Below are 23550 nucleotides of genomic sequence, written 5' to 3' on the forward strand. Positions count from 1 at the left end.
TTTGCGTTGGATAAGTTTTTAATTTATTGTGCAAATAACAATGCTACCCGATGCTTCCTAGTGCTAAAGGTAAGTAGATATTCCTATTGTTTAACGCGCTTATCTGAACGAACCCATCGGTTCATTTGGGAGGAGCACGTGCTGCGTCTCGTTCATCGCCTTGGCGTGCCCTTAGGTGTTGGGGGTAGGTTATATCCGCCTCTGGGCACTGAAGCGTGCTAGTCGACCTTAATGATGTTCCCTTTCGCGCTAGTCCAAACGAAGCATGCTGGTGTCAGTGCCAGCGTGGAGAGCCAATAATTCGGGTGTCATAGGAGCATTTAACGTTACCCAGGACCTGGGTACCTTAGCATCATCACGCGCCGATTGCAGAGCCTGCTGCAGGGCGAAAGCAACGGATATGCCGAGACAAATAGCTGGCTCTCCACTTGCTATACAAAAAGAAAAGTTCGTAATAAAGCTGTTTCAAATTTACAGATGCTTTAAAGTACTCACCCTTAGATCTCATGAAGCCGGCCTTATTTGAACTGTTCGGTAGCAGTTCGATACGCAAATCAATGGGTATATCCTTGGGACCTGGTGGCTTGTAGTTCCATGTGCGATTTGTCAAACATTCGCCTGTTTTCTTGTCCACCACTATTTGTTCGCTGGTCCAATAACCCAGGCCCATCATGAAGGCTCCCTCGATTTGGCCAATGTCAACACTGGGGTTCAAACTCTCGCCCGTATCTTGCAGTAAGTCCACTCGAGTAACCAAATAGTTACCGGTAAGAACGTCTAGCTCCACCTCGTTAAGACACAAGGCGCAGACAGAATAGGGATCCATGTCGTCCTGCTTACACTGGTCGCTAGCGATTAGATTGATCTTGCGATTGTATGCTTCAGTAATGAGCTGCTGCCAGTCCTGTGGCTTCAACTCTTCGCGTATAGGCGCTAACCGTTCGTTTATGGTTTCGCAGCATTTTCGTACGGCATAGCAGACGGTCTCACTGCCTATAGAACCACCAGTTACCATGGCGTTGGCGCCGTTTATTGAATCGCTGCCCTCAATCCGCACCTGCTCCATCGGAATGCCAAGGGCATGGGCAGCAACCTGGGCGATCTTGGTGTTCATGCCTAAAAACAGCAAGTAATAGAGACGAGGATAAAGCAAGATAAGCAAGAGAGAATGCTACAGACGATCAACCCCGACAGTGAAATACCCTGTACCCTAACAAATTTCCGCCGCTTAGTAATATTTACCCACAGCAGAAGCAATAAGAATAAGCGGAAGACTGCACCCACTCCAGCAGTTTGTGGGGTAGAACTAATTCGCTAATAACTTTTCTTAGAAATGACCGATTTGGATGAAAAAGTATTAATGAAATTCTGTTGGGGGGTGGTGAAATTAGAAAAAATAAGTTCTTGTTTCCTGAATATTAGGAAAGCCTACATACCAAGTTTGATGAATGTGGGTTAGGCCTTCTCCGTAATACAGACGTTCATCCAGACAGACGCACATTGATATGTTGACTAATCTCGTCATATATATACTTTATGGGGTTGGAGTTACTTACTTTTCCCTCGGGTGAGGGTAAAAAAAAAATGAAGACTTACCTTGCCCCATTTCAATGCCGCCGTGCGAGACAACCACAGTTCCATCGCTATGGTAAATAGCCACAGTGGCTGGAAACTGGCCGAAATAACCCATCTGATATTCCATGATGCACAAGCCGAGACCACGCTTGCGCCAACGATGCTCCTTGTTGTAGGCAATAATCTCAGCACGACGCAAACTATATTTGTTTCTGTCCAGAAAACGAGGCATAATGTCGCCCATTTTGTGACCTGGCAACAAATTAGCGTATCGGATATCAGCCGGATCTAGGCCTGTCTCAAATGCAATATGTTCTATAATGTTCTCCATCATAGCAATGCCTTCCACGGAGCCAGGGGCGCGACAAGGCGTATTGCTGGGCGAATCTGTAAACACCATATAACCATCCAATTTGTAGTTGTCACTGAATTCGTAGCAATTCTTTGACAACAGAACTGTATGGCCAATAGGCGATTCGTTCGGTGAATAGCCAGCATCTTCATAAAAGCGACTGTGCAGACGATGCGACGCGTCTTAACCTGCACCTCATTGCTGCGCATATTTAGAACATTGGCAATAATATCTTGGGTCAGGTCCATCCATTGGGTGGCCGCATAGACCTGCAAACCGCCCTCGAAAGGCAACACCACGGTGGTATGAGGCTCCATTGTGAAATGATATTGCAAGCCCATATCCAGTTCTCCGCTGCCCGTTACATCGTAGGGATCCACAAGCTCCAATTTGTCGAGCATAGATTTACATTTTTGCTCGAAACGAGCGCCACTAGCATCCTTCGAGCTCTTCAGGACATCGTTTAAGCTTGGGAGCAGTTCCACTTGCTCGCCACCTTCATAGGACACTTGAACCAGGTCGGCTGCTCTTTGGGCCAAGGCATTTGAATCGGCCAGTATCACGCCAATCGGTTGATGATAGAATTTTATTGTTCCAGTGGCAAATAGTTGTTCCTCTTCTTTAAAGAAATGGGCATCTTTCAACTTGGGCCCCAGCACATTAACACCGGGAATGTCCTTGGCATCGAAATAGGCCACAACTCCGGGCAATTCCAAAGCAGGTGTGACGTCAATTTTGCTGACCTGGGCGCCGACTTTCTTTGCTGTAACAAATGCTGCCCACAACTGATTGTGTTGAGTGGGTAAGTCATTCACATAGGTAGCCTCTCCGGAGCACTGTATGAGTCCCTCGTGCTTTACGGTGGGCTTTGAAATTGGATAGTTCTTCTCAAAGGTCTCGAAACTTTGCTGGCCAGTGGATACGGGTCTTTTAAGGAGTGAAGCACCCGTGATATAGCGACTGGACAACTTCGACTGAGGCGCGCTCTTCAGCACAAACTTGTAGAAAAGCGAGTAAGCCAGTTGCTGGCGATAAGCGGGATTGGCATCGGGTGGCACGTAGTCCGCTTCCAGCGAAGACTTCAATGATTGGTAAATCGAAGCTTGTAACCCTTTGTCATGGAGTTCTTTGCCAATAAGTAACTGCTCCAGCTCCTTGGCATGTGTATAGTTCGGGTTTATGCCACCGAAGCAAATGCGTGCGGTCTGAACTCGTTGCTTCTTGGCGTCTAGACCAACCAGGAAAGCTGCATTCACATAGGCATGGGCGTTTTGGGCGCGAGGCATTATCTGTAAGATAATTTATAATATAGTTTCGATAAATCTTAATTAACTGTGTATCACACAACAGAAACACTTTACCTTGTAAGAATCGTAGAGGTATAGGCCTTTGTCATATGCGCGTAATACAAAGCCCGTGATTAGTTTGCCTTGCATTGGCATTTGCAAGTAGTTGGACAGGCTGACAATTTGTTGTTCTTTCGTTGATTGCTGAACTATCACCTTAACATCTAAGGCTTCGAAAGCAATGTAAATATCGGAGGGGAACTCGGGCCGCGAATGCTTAATAGATAAATTTCCCGCGAGGGTGCCGGCCTACATATGTGAAAATGAGTGTTATTATAACAACAAATGATGTGTCAGATTAGATACCCCAAATGCTGGAGCCATCGTCTTATCGCAAAGTACTGATAACACAAGTGGATAATCACTTTAAAGTTATTATTTTACTTACATTGCGCACAGGTACATTGGCAATCCAATCCAGGTGTTGCCACAACTGCGCCAAATACTCGAAGCCCGCTGTTTTCTGCAGCTCCCGACAAATTTGCATTGTCTCGGTAAGGCTGAGGTTGGCGCCCAACGTCAGAATCTGCTCGCTGAGTCTGTAACTCTTCAGCTCACTCACAGAATTCACATCAATGAAGGCCTTAATGTTATCGCTGCGTCTGTACACGCCGTGGGCGGTGTTACCAGCAACCAACATATAGGGTATGTCCTGGGGAATGCTGGCTAGAGCCTCAAATACCTGTGCAAGAGTGTGAGGCCAATACCACGAATATCCGTCAGCAAAGCTTTGAGTAAGCAAATGCACGCCATTCTGCTGAGCTTCCTTGCAGGCGCCGCTGCAGTTGGCGCCCGTCTTGGGGCACAGTTTCGACGCCAAGTCCTCAATGTCGGCGCACTCGGCCGGTACGGCGATGTTGCTGTCCACAGCGAAGGATTTCATGGCATCCAGAATGGGACGATAGCCGGTGCAACGACAGATGTTGCCTCCGAAAGAGTTCTCCACCTCCTCCATGGTCACCTTGCCACCATTTGCCTTGAGCAGCGCATACATATTCATCACAATTCCAGGCGAGCAGTAGCCACACTGGGTGCCATTCATTTTGGCCAGTCTCTCCTGTATCGGATGATAGCCGGTGCGTTTATTGCCCAAACCCTCCGAGGTAGTCACCTCCAGGCCCACACACGTATTCAACAAAGTCAAACATGAGTTGACCGCCCAGGTGCGCTGCTCCCCAGTAGCGGGATGTCTGCCGGTTACGGCGCACACACAAACACCACAGCCCCCCTCCTGGCACATGAACTTGGTGCCTGTAAGTCCTGCATGCTCGCGAATGAAAGTGTTCAGGGTGATGTCCGCGGGCAGCTTTGTGACATTCACTAAGGGCATATAGTTTTCAATTAATTCCAACGCAATTAAATACCGCACTCTACACTTACCCTCGTAGCTGGTGCCGTTAATAATTATACTCGATGACATTATCAATATTTTATGTAACGCTAAGAAAAAGAATGTTTTCCAAACATGCGCCTTCCATGCCAAGCTCAGAACTACTGTAGTCAACAGTTAGTCGGCTCGCCAATTTGTTTTCTGTGCCCAGAACTACTCGTCTATGTATAGTTATCGCCAATTTTCGAGCACTCCACTCTTCGCTGTTAACATTTAGCTGAGTATGAACTGATTAGATCATCGTCTCAGTCACAAACTAATGCGCTCTTTTCTGGACCGAACTCTTATTCTATCTCTCTCTCCCTATCTGTCTATCTCTTGCTACTCAGTTATAACAGCAAGCTTTTTAGGTATACAAGTATGTTTTGATTTTAGTTTTGAATGAAGCATTGCGTTTCAAATGCCGGCGACTGGTTTCGTGTGTTAAAGTTTAATTCAAAAATTTACAGCGAGTTCGTTTTCACAATTTGCATTAATAGCTGCCACAGTGGGGCTGGATTAATGTGAATACATTTTTTTTTACAGTTGGTTTGGTGTACAGTGAGTAAATAAAGTGAGAGCAGAGTAGTTTGGATTTGTGTGTGATACTCCTCACCATATTATGGTTGGTTGATCTGTGCTAGATCGGGGGCTGGATACATTTCGTGGTGGATGAACTTATCCAACTGTGTCTTTAAATGTCTGCAATGTGTCAGAAGTTTTTAGCACACGCAGATTGTGGTGTGCTCTGTAAATATGTATGTGAATACAAAATAATTGCATTCAATCATAAAACTAATGAAAAAGCAAAATTTAGAGAACTCGTATTTGTGAATAAATGTACTATATTGATTTAGTTTGGACCATATTATAAAACAAGTAGTTAAACGACTAAAGCCTTCAGCTAATTAACGGTCTTCTCCAAATGAAGCCATTGGTAAAAGTGGCCTTCATGATATCCCTTCCGCACTAGTCTAATTGAAGCATGCTCATGTCAGTGCCAGCGTGGAGAACCAATAATTCGGGTGTCATAGGAGCATTTAACGTTACCCAGGACCTGGGTACCTTAGCATCATCACGCGCCGATTGCAGAGCCTGCTGCAAGGCGAAAGCAACGGATATGGAAAGACAAATAGCTGGCTCTCCAGTTGCTGCAACACAGAAACAAATTAGTATTGAAACAGCTTCCAATTTACAGATTCTTTAAGGTCCTTACCCTTAGATCTCATGAAGCCCGCCTTATTCGGGCTATTTGGCAGCAGTTCGATACGCAAATCAATGGGTATATCCTTGGCACCTGGTGGCTTGTAGTTCCATGTGCGATTTGTCAAACATTCGCCTGTTTTCTTGTCCACCACTATTTGTTCGCTGGTCCAATAACCCAGGCCCATCATGAAGGCTCCCTCGATTTGGCCAATGTCAACATTGGGGTTCAAACTCTCGCCCGTATCTTCTAGCAGGTCCACTCGAGTAATCAAATAGTTACCGGTAAGAACGTCTAGTTCCACCTCGTTAAGGCACAATCCACAGACGGAATAGGGATCCATGTCGCCCTGCTTACACTGATCGCTAACAATTAAGTTTATCTTGCGATTGTATGCCTCAGTAATGAGCTGTTGCCAGTCCTGTGGCTTCACCTCTTCGCGTATAGGCGCTAACCGTTCGTTCAGAGTCTCGCAACATCTGCGCACGGCAAAGCAGAGAGTCTCGCTGCCTACAGCACCTCCAGTTACCATGGCGTTGGCGCCGTTTATTGAATCGCTGCCCTCAATCCGCACCTGCTCCAACGGAATGCCTAGTGTATGGGCAACAACTTGGGCGATCTTGGTGTTCATGCCTGGAAAGCAAAAACAATGAGAGAGGAGCATAAGGCTTTAAAAGAAATTAAGACTTACCTTGCCCCATTTCAATGCCGCCGTGCGAGACAACCACAGTTCCATCGCTATGGTAAATAGCCACAGTGGCTGGATACTGGCCGAAATAGCCAATTTGATATTCCATGATGCACAAGCCGAGACCACGCTTGCGCCAACGGTGCTCCTTGTTGTAGGCAATAATCTCAGCACGACGTTCGCGGTATTTGGTGCTCTCAAGGAAACGTGGCATCATGTCGCCCATTTTATGAGCGGGCAACAAATTGGCGTAGCGGACATCAGCCGGATCTAGGCCTGTCTCAAATGCAATATGTTCTATAATGTTCTCCATCATAGCAATGCCTTCCACGGAGCCAGGGGCACGACAAGGCGTATTGCTGGGCGAATCCGTAAGCACGAGATAACCGTCCAACTTGAAGTTGTCACTAAACTCGTAGCAATTCTTTGACAACAGAACTGTATGGCCAATAGGCGATTCGTTCGATAAATAGCCAGCATCTTCATAAAAGAGACTGTGCAGACCAACAATTTTTCCTGTTCGTTGCACGTAGAAATCATAATCGCAGTGGAAGGCCCATCGTTTTCCCAGTGTGTTCATAATGGACTCCAAAGACTGTACGAACCGGACTGGACGATTCAATTTATAGGCTGCTAGAGCTGCTGCCGCAGCAGCCATGTTGCAACGTGTAGCCTTGCCACCATAGCCGCCTCCGATGCGACGCGTCTTAACCTGCACCTCATTGCTGCGCAAATTTAGAACATTGGCAATGAGATCTTGAGACAGGTCCATCCATTGGGTGGCTACGTAGACCTGCAAGCCACCCTCGAAAGGTAACACCACGGTGGTCTGAGGCTCCATGTAGAAATGATATTGCAAGCCCATATCCAGTTCTCCGCTGCCCGTTACATCGTAGGGATCCACAAGCTCCAATTTGTCGAGCATAGATTTACATTTTTGCTCGAAACGAGCGCCACTAGCATCCTTCGAGCTCTTCAGGACATCGTTTAAGCTTGGGAGCAGTTCCACTTGCTCGCCACCTTCATAGGACACTTGAACCAGGTCGGCTGCTCTTTGGGCCAAGGCATTTGAATCGGCCAGTATCACGCCAATCGGTTGATGATAGAATTTTATTGTTCCAGTGGCAAATAGTTGTTCCTCTTCTTTAAAGAAATGGGCATCTTTCAACTTAGGCCCCAGCACATTAACACCGGGAATGTCCTTGGCATCGAAATAGGCCACAACTCCGGGCAATTCCAAAGCAGGTGTGGCATCAATTTTGCTGACTTGAGCGCCGACTTTCTTTGCTGTAACAAATGCTGCCCACAACTGATTGTGTTGAGTGGGTAAGTCATTCACATAGGTAGCCTCTCCGGAGCACTGTATGAGTCCCTCGTGCTTTACGGTGGGCTTTGAAATTGGATAGTTCTTCTCAAAGGTCTCGAAACTTTGCTGGCCAGTGGATACGGGTCTTTTAAGGAGTGAAGCACCCGTGATATAGCGACTGGACAACTTCGACTGAGGCGCGCTCTTCAGCACAAACTTGTAGAAAAGCGAGTAAGCCAGTTGCTGGCGATAAGCGGGATTGGCATCGGGTGGCACGTAGTCCGCTTCCAGCGAAGACTTCAATGATTGGTAAATCGAAGCTTGTAACCCTTTGTCATGGAGTTCTTTGCCAATAAGTAACTGCTCCAGCTCCTTGGCATGTGTATAGTTCGGGTTTATGCCACCGAAGCAAATGCGTGCGGTCTGAACTCGTTGCTTCTTGGCGTCTAGACCAACCAGGAAAGCTGCATTCACATAGGCATGGGCGTTTTGGGCGCGAGGCATTATCTGTAAGATAATTTATAATATAGTTTCGATAAATCTTAATTAACTGTGTATCACACAACAGAAATACTTTACCTTGTAAGAATCGTAGAGGTATAGGCCTTTGTCATATGCGCGCAATACAAAGCCCGCGATTAGTTTGCCTTGCATTGGCATTTGCAAGTAGTTGGACAGGCTGACAATTTGTTGTTCTTTCGCTGATTGCTGAACTATCACCTTGACATCTAAGGCTTCGAAAGCAATATAAATATCGGAGGGGAACTCGGGCCGCGAATGCTTGATAGATAAATTTCCCGCGAGGGTGCCGGCCTACATATGTGAAAATGAGTGTTATTATAACAACAAATGATGTGTCAGATTAGATACCCCAAATGCTGGAGCCATCGTCTTATCGCAAAGTACTGATAACACAAGTGGATAATCACTTTAAAGTTATTATTTTACTTACATTGCGCACAGGTACATTGGCAATCCAATCCAGGTGTTGCCACAACTGCGCCAAATACTCGAAGCCCGCTGTTTTCTGCAGCTCCCGACAAATTTGCATTGTCTCGGTAAGGCTGAGGTTGGCGCCCAACGTCAGAATCTGCTCGCTGAGTCTGTAACTCTTCAGCTCACTCACAGAATTCACATCAATGAAGGCCTTAATGTTATCGCTGCGTCTGTACACGCCGTGGGCGGTGTTACCAGCAACCAACATATAGGGTATGTCCTGGGGAATGCTGGCTAGAGCCTCAAATACCTGTGCAAGAGTGTGAGGCCAATACCACGAATATCCGTCAGCAAAGCTTTGAGTAAGCAAATGCACGCCATTCTGCTGAGCTTCCTTGCAGGCGCCGCTGCAGTTGGCGCCCGTCTTGGGGCACAGTTTCGACGCCAAGTCCTCAATGTCGGCGCACTCGGCCGGTACGGCGATGTTGCTGTCCACAGCGAAGGATTTCATGGCATCCAGAATGGGACGATAGCCGGTGCAACGACAGATGTTGCCTCCGAAAGAGTTCTCCACCTCCTCCATGGTCACCTTGCCACCATTTGCCTTGAGCAGCGCATACATATTCATCACAATTCCAGGCGAGCAGTAGCCACACTGGGTGCCATTCATTTTGGCCAGTCTCTCCTGTATCGGATGATAGCCGGTGCGTTTATTGCCCAAACCCTCCGAGGTAGTCACCTCCAGGCCCACACACGTATTCAACAAAGTCAAACATGAGTTGACCGCCCAGGTGCGCTGCTCCCCAGTAGCGGGATGTCTGCCGGTTACGGCGCACACACAAACACCACAGCCCCCCTCCTGGCACATGAACTTGGTGCCTGTAAGTCCTGCATGCTCGCGAATGAAAGTGTTCAGTGTGATGTCCGCTGGCAACGTTGTGAAATTCACTAACGGCATGAGGAATTTTCAATTATTTCATTATATTTCGAAATTAGGCATCGCCCTCCACTCTTACCCTCGTAGCTGGTGCCGTTAATACTTATACTCGATGACATTATCAAGATCTTATATAACGCACTGTTAAATAGTTCTAACGCTGGTTACTTTGTGGAATGAATTTAACAATATTTTCTGAACGTGCGCCTTTCACGCCAAGTTCAGTACTACTGCAGTCCACAGTCAGGCGGTGCTTGCCTTTATTGACTGCCCCCAGAACTACTCGAAGTATTATAGATATCGCTAATGTTCGGATACTCCACTCTTTCCTGTAAACAATTAGTTGAGTAGCTAATCGGTTCATGATTCCACTCACAAATTTGGGAGCTCTCTTATCTGCTCCATGCTCTCTCTCTCTCTCTCTCTCTCTCTGCCTCTAATTTTCCCTCTCTCCCTAGTGCGACTCAGATATCACAGTAAGCTTTTCAGTATTTGTTTTGATTTCGATTCTAAACAAAGCGTCAAAATTCGCCGATGTCACGGTGAGAATCAGACATAGGTGCTGATATGTATGTATTAAGTATGTACATATGTACAAACATGTATATACATGGCGTGTAGATTGCCGGCGACTGGTTTCGCGTGAATACAAAACAGTTCAAAGCGGTTATGTCTTCGCAATTTGCGTTAATTGCTGCCACAGTGGGTCTAGATTAGTGTTAAAAGGTTGTTTTTTCTGATAGTCAGGTGAACAATAAGTAAAGGAAGTACGAGAAGAGTGGTTTTCCATATTAAGCAATCTTTAGATATGTCTTTGAAGTCTTCGAATATTCCCATATGCTGGTGTACTTTGTGAATAAGTTAATAGGTAGAATGATCTTTAATCAGTATGAGTATTTTTATATATTTATAAACATGTATTATAATTATCGTGCTGAGAATAGGCCAGCAGCTTAGGCCATAAAACAATAGTTAGAGATTTATTTGAGTGACCACTTCTCCAGTTTTTATTTTGTAATACTGCAAGTAATTTCAAATCATCAAAAAATTCTAAATTTGAATACATATGCTATTAGTTACAATTCTGTGGGCACGGTGGTACAATAGGAATGCTCCAAAGTAATGGGCTATATTTTTGAGTATTTCGGTTAGATATATTCTTTCAATCAATGTCCTCTTCAGCTTTTGTTTTGGTTTGTTGTCTTGTATTTAAGTGGAAAGTTTAGATTTGAATCTGCCGAATTGGGATTTGAAGTCATTATCAACGGCATGGTATTGTTGGTTTATCGGTTAGAGTGTTCCCTTTTTTCCCTTTTCCACTATCCGAAAATTCGAACTTATGTATTAATTGTATTGTTTAATATTCTTATTGACATGCCTATCATCTTGTTGGGAAAAAACCATGGACGTTTTGCATGTAGTAGTTCCTGAGGCAGGTGTAATATATTTGGAAGTGTTTTTTTGAAAGAACGTTAACCTTTTTTTATTTCAATTGATAAATCATATTATTAATGTGTGTCAAGTAAAAATTCGTAGGCGTATAGGCGTATTGCTGCCATAAAAGTTGTATCTGGAGCTAAACAGAAATCATCAGTGTTTTATATATATGCCACTAAATTAAATTGATTTAAGGAAACTCATATACATGCTACCTAAATTAGAGAATTTGTTGCATAAAGTTCATTGAAAGGGGTCAGAAATGTGTGTAATTCTTTGAAATAGTTCCTGAATCACTGTAGTATGTTACGTAAGACACCCAAACACCTGTTGTACTTACTATATATTGCCAGTTGTAAATAATGACAGTTTAGGTCTATTTCAATGCAAAGCGCTGCACCTCTGTGCCAGCATTCAATACGACTGTCTCCGGTGTAGTGGGCGCGCCTAGTCGAACCCATTCTCTGGGCAGTCCGGCATCATCGCGTGCCGATTGTAGCGCGTGTTGCATGGCGAAAAGTACGCCCACAGATAGACAGAAGGCTGGCTCCCCGGTTGCCTTGGAACGCATAAACCCCACCGGGTTGGGGTTCTTTTGCAGCAGCTCTATGCGAAAGTCAATTGGTATGTCTTTGGCGCCCGGTGGGTGATAGTTCCAGGTGCGATTCGTCAAAAGCCGTCCCGTTTGGCGATCGTAAAGCAACAGCTCGTTCAGATAGTAGCCCAAGCCCATGACAAAGGCACCCTCCACCTGGCCCACGTCGATGTTTGGACTGAGACTCTCCCCAGCATCCTCCAGTATGTCGACGCGTCGAATCAAATGGTTGCCCGTCAAGATGTCCACCTCAAGTTCGGTGAGACACAGACCATAGATGTTGTAATTGGGTATATCCCCAACTTTATACGAATCGGTGGCAATAAGAAGAATGGATTGTGTCCAAGCACGCTCCACAATCTGTTTCCAGGTGGCATTGGGGCCCAACGCCTGCCTCACGGGCTGAAGCCGCTTATTTAAAGTGTCACAGGCTTTACGTACGGCCAGACCAATCATCTCGCTGGCCATGGAATTAGCAGTTACCATGGCATTGGCTCCATTCACAGTGTTGCTGCTCTCAATGCGCACCTTCTCGAGGGGCAGGCCCAGAGTAAAGGCTGCCACCTGTGCTGCTTTCGTATTGATTCCCTGTCCGATCTCAATGCCACCATGCGTGATGACCACAGAGCCATCTGAATGATAAATGGAAACAGTGGTTGGATAACTGTAACCAATAGAGGTGGCCAAAGGGAACTCCATTAGTGATAGGCCAATACCACGTTTGCGCCAACGATTCTGTGCATTGAACGCATTAATATCGTGTCGCCGCTGGCGGTACTCTGTGGAGGCTAGGAATCGCGGCAATAGCTGCACCATTTTGTTCCCCGGCCGCAGGTTTACTAAACGCACATCGGCTGGATCCAGCTTACTGGCAAAGGCAATATGCTCCAACTGAACCTCTGCCATCGCAATGCCTGCGGAAGAGGGAAATGAGAGCTTTGAGGCGCAGAAAGATTACTGGCTTGGCTTACCCTCTGCTGTGCCCGGTGCGCGACACCATGTGGAGCTCGGCGCATCTGTGACGACGGCGCTGCCATTGACCTTGAAGTTGGTGGCGTTCAAATTGTAGACGTTCCTCACGGCTGGCATGGTCAAGAAGTCGACCACATTCTCATTCAGCGAACAGCCTGCATCCTCGTAGAAGTTATTGTTGAGCATACTTATGGCACCACTAGCTCGCACCACAAAGTCGTAGTCGGATCGGCAGGCATAGCGCTTGCCATTGCACTCCATCATGGACTCAATGGTTTGCACAAAGCGTGCAGGTCTGTTCAGCTTATGGGCCACTAGAGCGGCAGCACAGGCCACCTGGTTACAACGGGTGACCTTGGCTCCGTAGGCGCCACCCACTCGGCGCACCTGCAACTGCACCAAGCTGGCGTCAAGTTGCAGCATAGCCGCAATACTATATTGCGTTAAATCCATCCATTGAGTGGCGCACCAGACCTGAAGGCCCTGCTCAAAGGGCACTACAATCGTGGTTTGTGGTTCCATGGTGAAGTGGTACTGCGATTCCAGCTCCAGGATGCCGCGTCCCATAACATCGCCAGGTGCCAATGGGACCTTCAATGTCGAATTTTCTCCATTACTTTTATTCATTTGCACAATTCGTGAACTCTCTCCCGAAGCCAATACTTGATTCATGCTCGTTAGGATGGGCTTCTTCTGTTCATTGGCATAAGTCACCTGGACCAGAGTGGCGGCATAGACAGCCAAGTCATGGTTAACTGCTGCTATAACGCCCAAGGGCTGATCATAGTGCTTGACTCTGCCCGAACAGAACACCTCCTCCGGCTCCACAACTAACACACTGGCATTATTAAAATTGTTCACACCGGGTATATCTTTGGCGGCGTAGAAGGCGACCACGCCCTTGCACCTGAGAGCGGGGGTGGGGTCGATTTGCTCGATAGTGGCGCCCACACGTTTGGCAGTCACAAAGGCGCAGTGCACGGCATTACTTGTGGTCAAGAGATCGTTCATGTACGGCGCTTCGCCGGAGCACTGAATTAGACCTAATAATTAGGAACCCTACAGATCATTCTTATTTAGATTTAACTCTTAATTACTTACCCTCTAGCTTCTGCACGGGCTGCGTTACGGGATAGTTTTTGCTAATCGTTTCAAATGTTTGACTGCCCGAGGAGAGGGGCCGCTCTAGCAGCAGTCCCCCACTTCTTTTCTGCTTTTTTACCAACTCCTCGGGAGCAGACCACAGTAAGAACTTGTAGAACAGGGAGCAGGCCAGTTTGTGTCGATATTCCGGCGATGCTTCCGGTGGCATTTCGACCACTTGCAAGCTGGCTTCCAGACGCTCAAACGCTTCAGATACAGTGGCGGCATCATATAAATCTCGGCCCACTAGCAAGCTCTCTACTTCTACCGCATGCACAAAACTCGGACTCAAATTTCCGAAACATATACGCGCCGATTGCACAATATGGTGTTGATCGTCATTCCACTCGATCAGGAATCCAGCATTCACATAGGCGTGCACATTTTGGGCGCGGGGCAGTATCTATTGGGTGTTATCAAAATTGCCTGAGGATAGGAACTTAACATTTGGCTTACCTTATACGTATTGAAAAGGTATTTGGTCGTCGGATAGGGCCTTAATAGGAATCCCCCAATAACCAGATTCGGTGTAGTGTCATGTAAATAATCCAGTAGTGTGAGGACACGTTGTGCTCCCGGATGCTCGTGCACCAGAACATGGGCGTCGAGGGTCTCGAAAGTGATGAAAATATCGGAAGCAAAGTGGGGGTACTGTTTCTTGGTGCTTATGTTGCCCGCCAATGTGCCGTTCTAAGGAAATGTGATTGCACATGAAAAAAGCAATAGAAACAAATACCAATATAATTATATTCCAATTGTAGAGATAAAGCTCCTTACTTTTAATTGCTATTAAACAAACAATCACCAGGAATATATGCTAGGTTCAACTAAAGTTCTTCCACTTGGAATTCTTTTAATGCTAACAAGGAGCAGGAGGAGGAAGCGACTAAAATGATGTCACTTTAAATAACATCTCCTACATTTAAAAAATCGTTTTTAAAATAAAAACAAATTTTGTTTTGTGAAATTTTCTTTCTAAAAACCAATATACTTCCATATAATAAACTGTTTGTTCCCTGGAATTTAAAAGTAGTGATATAGTTTCTACATAGAAACTACAGAAATTGTTCTATACTGAATTAAGTTTGAAATATTATTTGTTTTGTATTTAACCAGTTTTTATTTTTGAAAAACCAATGCCATATAAGTTCTTGTTGATTGATTCAGTTTACAATAAACAATCATTCCCCGCTAGCTTCTAGTTTTTCGAGTCAAATGGAACGGAAAATTTCGCGTTAAATTTAAACAACAATTTCTAATACCTGGCGTATTTCTTAATTTAGGAAACCTGTTTTCTAAAAAGTTGAAATTAAGGCTGGTATTTCAGACAATTATTTCGTTTGTTGCTGAGTGTAAAAACTTTGATAATTAATATTTAGTTAGTCTGCCTCGTGTTGTCCAGTGTAGCGAAATCAAATTGCGGCATTTCTAAAGCGAAAGTAAAGTGTTTTTTTTATAATCCTAACACACGATATCATCAAACGAGTTTCACAGCTAGCTTGACGATTTATGGCCTTAAACCGCCACAACTCTACTTACATTTCGAACTGGCAGATTGGCAATCAGGTTGAAATGCTGCCACAGCTGTGCACAATACTCGAAACCGGCGCGCTGCTCCGCCAGTCGAAAGATCTCCATCGTTTCTGTCAGCGTTAGATTGGCGCCCAGCAGTATGTGGTCCGATTCGATGCTGTATTGCTTTAACTCGGGCACATTGTTTACATCTATGAAGTGCTTGATGTCTCGCGAACGCCGATAGGCGCCATGCGCCGTATTGCCGGAGACTAAGATGTACAACTCATTGCTGCTCACTTGGCTCAGTGCGGTGAAGAGGTCCGCCAAAGATTTGGGCCAATGCCAGTGGCTGTCGTTTTGAGTGCTCAGTGTGGCTCGCGAGCAACCACCGCTGCCACACTGACCCGTGCGGGGGCACAGCAACTCGAAGGAGTCCTCAATGTCTACACACTCCCCGGGTACGGAAATGGTGCTGTCCGTGGCAAAGGATTTCATGGCATCTAGAATGGGGCGATAGCCGGTGCAACGACATATGTTGCCACCAAAAGCATCCTCCACCTCGGCCATTGTGACGTGGCCAGCTTTGGACTCCAGCAATCCGTACATGTTCATCACAAATCCCGGCGAACAAAAGCCACACTGTGTGCCATTCATTTTGGCCAGACGCTTTTGTATGGGATGGTAGCCACTGCCTTTATTCCCCAATCCCTCATCGGTCACGATATCCACATCGTCGCAGGTGTTGAGCAATGTGAGGCACTAGAATCGAAATATTCCACTCAACTCAGAGCGTTCTTCACTGCCAGCTCCACACTACTCACCGAGTTGGCTGCCCGCGTATGCACTTCCCCGGTCGTGGGATTCCGACGTCTTATCACACAGACACAGACGCCACAGCCCCCCTCCAGGCACATGAATTTGGTGGCCGTCAGGTGCAGATGTTCACGCAGAAAGGTGTTCAGCGTTATGTCCGCTGGAAAATCGGACGGCTGCACCTCGTAGGGAAAGCCATTGACGTTGAATTTGATGCTCATGCTGGTAGAGTTGGCAGCGAAATGCCGAGGCCTTGAAATTGCGCTTCTATTTTAAGCGAACATTCAAACTTGATTACCGCTAATTAGGCTAAACGGGTTGCAAAGATAAATGCGAAATTGCAAGCCAAAACAACCAACACTGAACAAAATGTTCGACCAGCTTTTCGCTTAGTTAATTGCAATGGATTAAGAGTTCGAGATTTAAGACAGTAGAGTGCATAATTAATCGCCCACATTTATGTACTCTGCAAAGCGACATACATTGACGGAACTTTTAAATTTGAGAAGAAAATTTGTTTTTTCTTTGCTTATCTAGATCGCTCCGTACGATTAGTACGGTTAGTTTCACCAATTTACTTAATCCAGATATTCCGCGCGACCTGCAAAATCGTACATATGTAAATAAAGATTTTACTGGTTAAAGTGTTAAACAAAATGTTCAAAATGTTCGTGTACAACCAAATTTGAACGACCCATTAGATTAGATTACTTGTGAAGAAGAAGACAAAACATCTACTTGCCAACTTGACAATCTAAATAATACAAATACGAGTATAAGGAATTTAAATATCAATACAAATTCCCCCTACAAATGGGCTTTAAACAGTTAACCCTAAAGATATTCATTAAAGTAATATTATATCTAAAAAAAAGAAGCAATTTTCTACAGTTAAAAAAAGAGGTCCCAAAATTTTACGTTTCCCATATGCTACAAACAAATAAAGAACATTTTACCACAGACTGGGCGCCCACTGTAGTTGAATTGTTTCTTAGCCCTGACATAGAACAACTGCCGGTCATCGTTACGACAAAGTTGCTGACGCCAACTTTTTTGGTTTGCCATTTTCTGCAGTTGTTTCTGAAATAATCAGATTGTTAAGAGCTGAGCTACAATAGTTTATTGCTTCCAATATCTACAAACAAAATAACAATATAAGCCGACACCAAGTTATTATAATTGCACCTGCAAAATAACTACTTAAGTCTAAAAGCAGTTATATCGCTGCCAGAATTTAGCACCAATGTCTCCGGGGTTGTAGGCGCACCGAGGCGCACCCATTCTCTGGGCAGTCCAGCATCCTTGCGAGCCGACTGCAGGGCTTGCTGCAGAGCAAAAATGACGCTGACTGCGAGGCAACAGGGCGGCTCACCTGTTGCCTTGGAACGCATAAAGCCGGCTGTAGTGGGATTTGGATTCTGTACCATTTCAATGCGGAAATCGATGGGTATGTCTTTGGCGCCCGGCACCTTGTAGTTCCAGGTGCGGTTTGTGAGGAGGCGCCCAGTCTGGCGTTCGTAGACTAATTGTTCGCTCAACCAATAGCCAAGCAACATGACAAATGAGCCCTCAATTTGGCCGATGTCTATGTAAGGACTTAAACTTTCGCCGGCATCCTCGAGAATGTCCACGCGTTTGATCTGGTTATTGCCAGTGAGCACATCCAATTCGATTTCTGTTAAAGCCAACCCGTACACATGATAGTCCTGCATGTCGCCAGTTTTGTAATGGTCCGAGGAAATCAGATTGATCGAGGCCGCATAGGCAGCCTCCACCGTTTGCTCCCACGTATTTTTGTCCTTTTTAACGGGCTGCAAACGAGCATTGAGGGTCTCGCAGGCTTTCCGCACGGCAAAGCAGAGACTCTCGCTGCCCACAGCGCCTCCAGTTACCATGGAGTTGGCGCCGTTGATAGTATCCGAGGATTCCACCTTGACGTAGCTCAGCTCAATGCCCAGAGTGTGGGCGGCAACCTGAGCGATCTTGGTGTTCATGCCTGTGCCAAAAGGACTGTTAATGAATATGAATTTAATATAAATGAAGGCTCAAATACCTTGACCCATTTCGATGCCACCATGTGTTACCACCACCGTGCCATCCAAGTGATAAATAGCCACCGTTGCTGGGTACTGGCCGAAGTAAAAGATGGGATAGTCCATGACGGCCAGGCCCAAGCCGCGCTTATGCCAGCGGTTCTTGGCATTGTGCTCCTCGATCTCCTGCCGGCGTGCATGATACTCTCGCGACTGCAAAAACTTCGGCAGCAGTTCCGACATTTTGTTGTCCTTGGAAATGTTCAGCAAACGTACATCTGCCGGATCGGCCTGTACCTCAAAGGCGATATGCTCCAATATCTGTTCGATCATGGCAATGCCCTCCACCGAGCCGGGAGCACGGCACCATGTGGAGCTGGGGGCATCGGTGAGGACGGCATTTCCGTTTATCTTGTAGTTGGTATCCGTAAAGTTATAGCAATTGCGCGCCGTAAATGTGGAATGTAATTGGATGGGGCTTTCGTTGCCGGTCCAGCCAGCATCCTCATAGAAGTCGTTCTTGAGCGCCACAATCTTGCCATTCGATTGCACATGAAACTCGTATTCAGCGCGGCAGGCCCAGCGCTTGCCATTCCTGCTCATCATGGACTCAATGGACTGTACGAAGCGAACTGGACGATTCAACTTGTGGGCGGCCAGTGCAGCGGCGCAGGCCACTTGGTTGCCTCGCGTTATCTTGCCACCATAGCCGCCACCCAGTCGTCGCACTTGCAACTGCACATCCTTGGCCTTCACCTGCAACATGCCTGCAATGACCGCTTGTGTGTGATCCATCCATTGCGTGGCCGAGAAGACCTTCAGCCCATCCTCGAAAGGCACCACAACTGTGGTCTGCGGCTCCATGGTGAAATGATATTGCAAGCCTATATCAAATATGCCACTCCCACTCACATCCGGGGCGTCCGTGTAAATCAAGCGCTTCAGCTTCGATTGGCTTACGCGCTGAATGCGCGATTCGTCGAGCTTGGGAGCGTCGAACACGTCGGCCATCGTGGGCAACACCTCACGCACTCCACTCTGACTGTAGGTCACCTGCACTAGCGAGGTCGCACGCTCTGCCTGATCCGCTGTCAATGCCACAACCACGCCCAGGGGTTGGTCATAGTGCTTCACAGTGGTTGCACAAAAAATTTCCTCCTCTGTGTAGCCAAAGTTTGCATTACAAAAGGTATTGGTGCCAGGCACATCCTTGGCAGTGTAGAATGCCAGAACACCGGGCTGCTTCAAAGCCTCCGTAGCATCTATTTGTTCAATGGTCGACCCCACTTTTGTGGCACCAACAAATGCGCAATACACGGTATTGCTTGTGGTGAGAACATCGTTCATATAGGTTGCCTCTCCGGAGCATTGTATCATGCCCTCAACTTTTTGCACTGCTTGGGTAACCGGATAGCTTTTCTTTTGTGTTTGGAATACCTGTAGTCCTGACGATAGGGGGCGCTGCAGTATGTTGGCACCGCTTTTGTAAGCCTCAGCGACTTCATCCGAGGGTGCGGTGCTCAATAGAAATTTGTAGAAGAGACCACACGCTAGCTTTGAACGATAGGCAGGCGATGCATCCGGCAGAACCTCATCAGGCTGCAGTATTGTGGAAAGCTGACCAAACGTTTGTTCCATCAGAGCAGCGTCGTAGGGATTTCGGGACACCAGTAATTTCTCAATAGCCGTAGCATGAACGAAATCCGGCCGTATTCCACCAAAACACAGACGTGCACTTTGAATTGTCGGACCTTGTAGCTCCAACAGAAAAGCAGCATTCACATATGCATGAGCGTTTTGGGCTCGAGGCATGATCTAAAAAGTCCATTATTAGTTTTTGGTTATATAGGAGCTTCCTTTGCTCACCTTGTAGGAGTTGTAAACGAACTTATCCTTTGGATACGCTTGCAGCAGAAAGGACTTCAGCACCAGCTTTCTATTCGAAGCACTCAAATAATCGCTCAGGGACATTTCCTGCTCTTTAGTGGCGCTTTCGAGCACCACAACGCGCACATTCAAAGCCTCGAAGCTAATGAAAACATCCGAGGGAAATTCAGGATGCTGCTTCTTAATGGAAATGTTGCCAGCCAACGTACCGCCCTGTGAAACATAAACCCATCCATAAAATATATCTATAGAGCATAGATCGTAACTGCACTCACATTCCGCACAGGCACATTCGCTATCAAGTCGAAATGATGCCACACTTGAGCGCAATACTCAAAGCCAGCTTGCTTTGAGGCAGCGTCTAGAATGTCCATCGCCTCGCTGAGACTTAGATTGGCGCCGAGAGTTAACAAAGCTGCAGAGCTGCTGTGCTGTCTCAGGTCTCCAATGCCACGCACATCTATGAAGTGCTTTATGTTGGCGGAACGACGATATACGCCATGCGCCGTGTTTCCAGCCACCAGCATGAATTGCTGGCTATCCTCTACTTTGACCAATGCCTCGAACAATTGCTCCAGCGTCTTCGGCCAATGCCACTGACTGCCATCGGCATAAATCAGCGAAGTGCGCTGACAACTTCCAGCACAGGGTGTACCTGTTTTGGGACAATTGCGAGTGCCACTCAAATCCTCAATATCGGCACACTCCGCCGGCACAGCAATGTCGCTGTCCACAGCGAAGGATTTCATGGCGTCCAGAATGGGTCGATAGCCAGTGCAGCGGCAGATGTTGCCGCCGAAAGAGTTTTCCACCTCTTGCATGGTCACCTCGCCGTGCTTCGACTCCAGCAGGCCGTACATGTTCATCACAAATCCCGGCGAGCAGTAACCACACTGGGTGCCATTCATCTTGGCCAATCGCTTCTGTATCGGATGATAGCCACTGCGTTGCGTGCCCAAACCTTCGGCCGTCACAATCTCTAGATCTGTGCAGCTGTTGAGCAATGTGAGGCACTGCAGAAGATATATAGTATTTATTTCTTGGTTATGACAACAACAATAGGCGGTTAACAAAAGCGATCATAAGATCATAATAATATTAATTGTCTTTCCGGAAATTGTTTTAAATATTAAAATATAATTGTGTTTGTTAGATAATTTCTTGTTTTTTTTTTTTTATCGAAAAAGAGCCAAATAATTAAAGAAAAGATCACCTTATTCTAGTTGATAGCTAATTAGATTATTCGAGAACACGAAAGGAATGATTAAATAGCCACTCTTTCATTAATGGGCTTAATAGAGAAGTTATTAATACCATCTACAGAGATATTAGTGTTGACAGCAGGCGATAGTGTTTATTCAAATCTGACAACGATTGTGCCAAGAGTAGTCATTTGTGTATCTAATAAATCATTTCTAATATTCAATTTACAAAAAAAAAAAAAAAAAAAAAAACAACCAATTATGTGGATGGAGTCTTTATACTATATTCAGTTTTTATTTTTTCGTATTAAGATTTTATTCGGCAGACGTGATGATGATAGACTCGGTATAATTACAAAAAGATGATGAAGGTGAAGAAGTTATCGTATTGAAGCTAAATATAAAGATGAAGACAACATAAAAACGCAGACTAGCTCACATCATCTGTAATCATCTTAAGAAGAAAGACAACACCAGCGAACTCTATACAATCATTAAGATAATATTTCATCTGCATTTTGATTTCTCTCATGCAGATGAAGAAGTCAGACTAAGGATATAGGAGTATTTATTTTTTCTGCATTTTGATTCTAAGATCATGTAGATGAAGAAGTCAGACTAAGGATATACAAGCATGTGTTTCTTCTGCATTTTAATTCTAAGAGCATGTAGATGAAGAAGTCAGACTAAGGATATAAGTTTATGAGTCCTCTGTGTGGCTGCTTACCGAATTAACGGCCCAGCCATGGGTCTCACCAGTCGCTGGATTCTTGCCTCGCACCACGCAGACGCAGGCGCCACAGCCGCCCTCCTGGCACATGAACTTGGTGGCCGTAAGCTGCGCATGCTCCCGTATGAATGTATTGAGCGTTAGGTCCGGGGGAAAATTCGTTAAATTCACTGAATTAGAAACAAATGTTGAAGTTCAGATAAATCCGAACTGTAGTTACACAACTCACCCGTAAATGGTTGCCCATTAATTGTAAAACTAGTCGTCATTGTTACAAGTCTGCTTCTCACTTGTTGTTAATTAGGGAGACGTTTTATTTTTAAGTGCTCCTAAAAGTAATTTTAGCAATAAATTTGTGTCGACGTGTTTTTGTTGGTCCGTTGGTGGCGTCTGCTGTGCTCGACGGCTGCCTCTCAACTGTGCGATCCAGTAGGCGTCGATTTTGCAATTTTGAACGGCAGCAGCTCTAACTGAAAATTATTACAAATGCAGTTTTTTTTGATTAAATAAACAATTCGTCTTGCTGTTATTGTATGTATGTATGTACATACAAGTACATACTCACAGAGTCGTTTGTTTGTTTGTTTATTGATAATTGTGCAGTTTCGATTTCGGCGTCGTTCCGTTCAGCCGCTCACTACAACAATAACTAAATGCCGGGTCGGCATTTCATGCTCTGGCTTTTCCATCAGCGTTTCGGGTTTTTTGTTGTTGTTTTTCGGCATTCTGCTAACCATCAGCTGGGCGCGAGTCACGATATTTGCTAAATAAAGCTAAATATACCGTGAATAGGGCTAACTGTGTACACATTTGTAGAGTATCAGTATATGGCAGCGTTTCTCGATTAACGACCCATTAAAGTTTTTAGTGCTATTTATTTATGTAACTACTTGTTATGCATAGGTATATATGTATATTCGTTTACAATTTGCTTATTGTGAATGGAAAGTTTTAGATTCTTCGATATACAAATCGATACATTAACTAGATTTAACTAGAGTTGTAACTGATCGTTTATCGTTATGCTTCTCTTTTGGTTTCTGTTTATCATCTTGTATAGAACAGTTAGAAAATGCACAATCAGGTATCCCCATAATTTTCTGCCAATTAATTTAGTTTGTGAACCACACATTCCAAATAATAAGTTAGAATAAAGTTGATTATAAGGGAAATTATCGCTATTTGAATGGCCTTTCTTGATGCTGACCATTGAACTCGGCGTTACATTTCCAGCAACATATAGAACACAAATTTGTCTCAATATTCATTTGTATATAAATTAATAGATTATTCAAAACGGATTTTGGTATGTTGCTGAGGAATTTTTGTATAAAAAAAATGTGGGTCTGTGATAGATAATCACATAATGAAATACTAAAATATATTTATTCCGATTTTAATATAGAATTAAGATTGCTCAAAACTTATTTCTTTGGGAATGAATTTTAAATAAGAAATTTTGTTTGCAGTCTTCTGTTTAATCTAAGTTTCCTACCCTATTGTGGTATTT

At 45.3% G+C, this 23550-nt stretch overlaps 4 protein-coding genes across 4 annotated transcripts; all 4 read right to left on the reverse strand.

Annotated features, from left to right (window-relative positions):
• Positions 1-4532, reverse strand: LOC115623474 (indole-3-acetaldehyde oxidase-like). The gene is given in 6 exon segments (XM_030517840.1): positions 1-431; positions 496-1116; positions 1597-2097; positions 2100-3216; positions 3289-3522; positions 3662-4532. Coding segments are annotated over 6 exon segments (3507 nt in total). The 5' UTR covers positions 4514-4532; the 3' UTR covers positions 1-249.
• Positions 4533-5454: 922 nt separating this feature from the next.
• On the reverse strand, positions 5455-9925 carry LOC115624032 (indole-3-acetaldehyde oxidase-like). The gene is made up of 6 exons (XM_030518609.1): positions 9793-9925; positions 8793-9724; positions 8420-8653; positions 6538-8347; positions 5859-6479; positions 5455-5793 (listed from the first exon to the last, which is right to left on the reverse strand). The coding sequence occupies exons 1-6, from the start codon at positions 9830-9832 to the stop codon at positions 5612-5614; spliced, it is 3819 nt and encodes a 1272-aa protein (XP_030374469.1). The 5' UTR covers positions 9833-9925; the 3' UTR covers positions 5455-5611.
• An 899-nt stretch (positions 9926-10824) lies between these two features.
• Positions 10825-16409, reverse strand: LOC115623633 (xanthine dehydrogenase). The gene is made up of 7 exons (XM_030518074.1): positions 16197-16409; positions 15400-16134; positions 14317-14550; positions 13819-14263; positions 12717-13760; positions 11491-12659; positions 10825-10947 (listed from the first exon to the last, which is right to left on the reverse strand). The coding sequence occupies exons 1-6, from the start codon at positions 16407-16409 to the stop codon at positions 11527-11529; spliced, it is 3804 nt and encodes a 1267-aa protein (XP_030373934.1). The 3' UTR covers positions 10825-10947; positions 11491-11526.
• An 884-nt stretch (positions 16410-17293) lies between these two features.
• LOC115624033 (indole-3-acetaldehyde oxidase) lies at positions 17294-22466 on the reverse strand. Its single transcript, XM_030518611.1, has 6 exons — positions 22270-22466; positions 22038-22210; positions 20384-21121; positions 20088-20321; positions 18242-20036; positions 17294-18184 (listed from the first exon to the last, which is right to left on the reverse strand). Exons 1-6 carry the CDS (start codon positions 22307-22309, stop codon positions 17385-17387), a joined length of 3780 nt encoding a protein of 1259 aa, XP_030374471.1. The 5' UTR covers positions 22310-22466; the 3' UTR covers positions 17294-17384.
• Between the last annotated feature and the right edge of the window lie 1084 nt (positions 22467-23550).

The sequence above is a fragment of the Scaptodrosophila lebanonensis genome, unplaced genomic scaffold (genome assembly GCF_003285725.1).
Source record: "Scaptodrosophila lebanonensis strain 11010-0011.00,11010-0021.00 unplaced genomic scaffold, SlebRS2 tig00000053-arrow-pilon, whole genome shotgun sequence".
NCBI classification, from domain to species: Eukaryota; Metazoa; Arthropoda; class Insecta; order Diptera; family Drosophilidae; genus Scaptodrosophila; species Scaptodrosophila lebanonensis.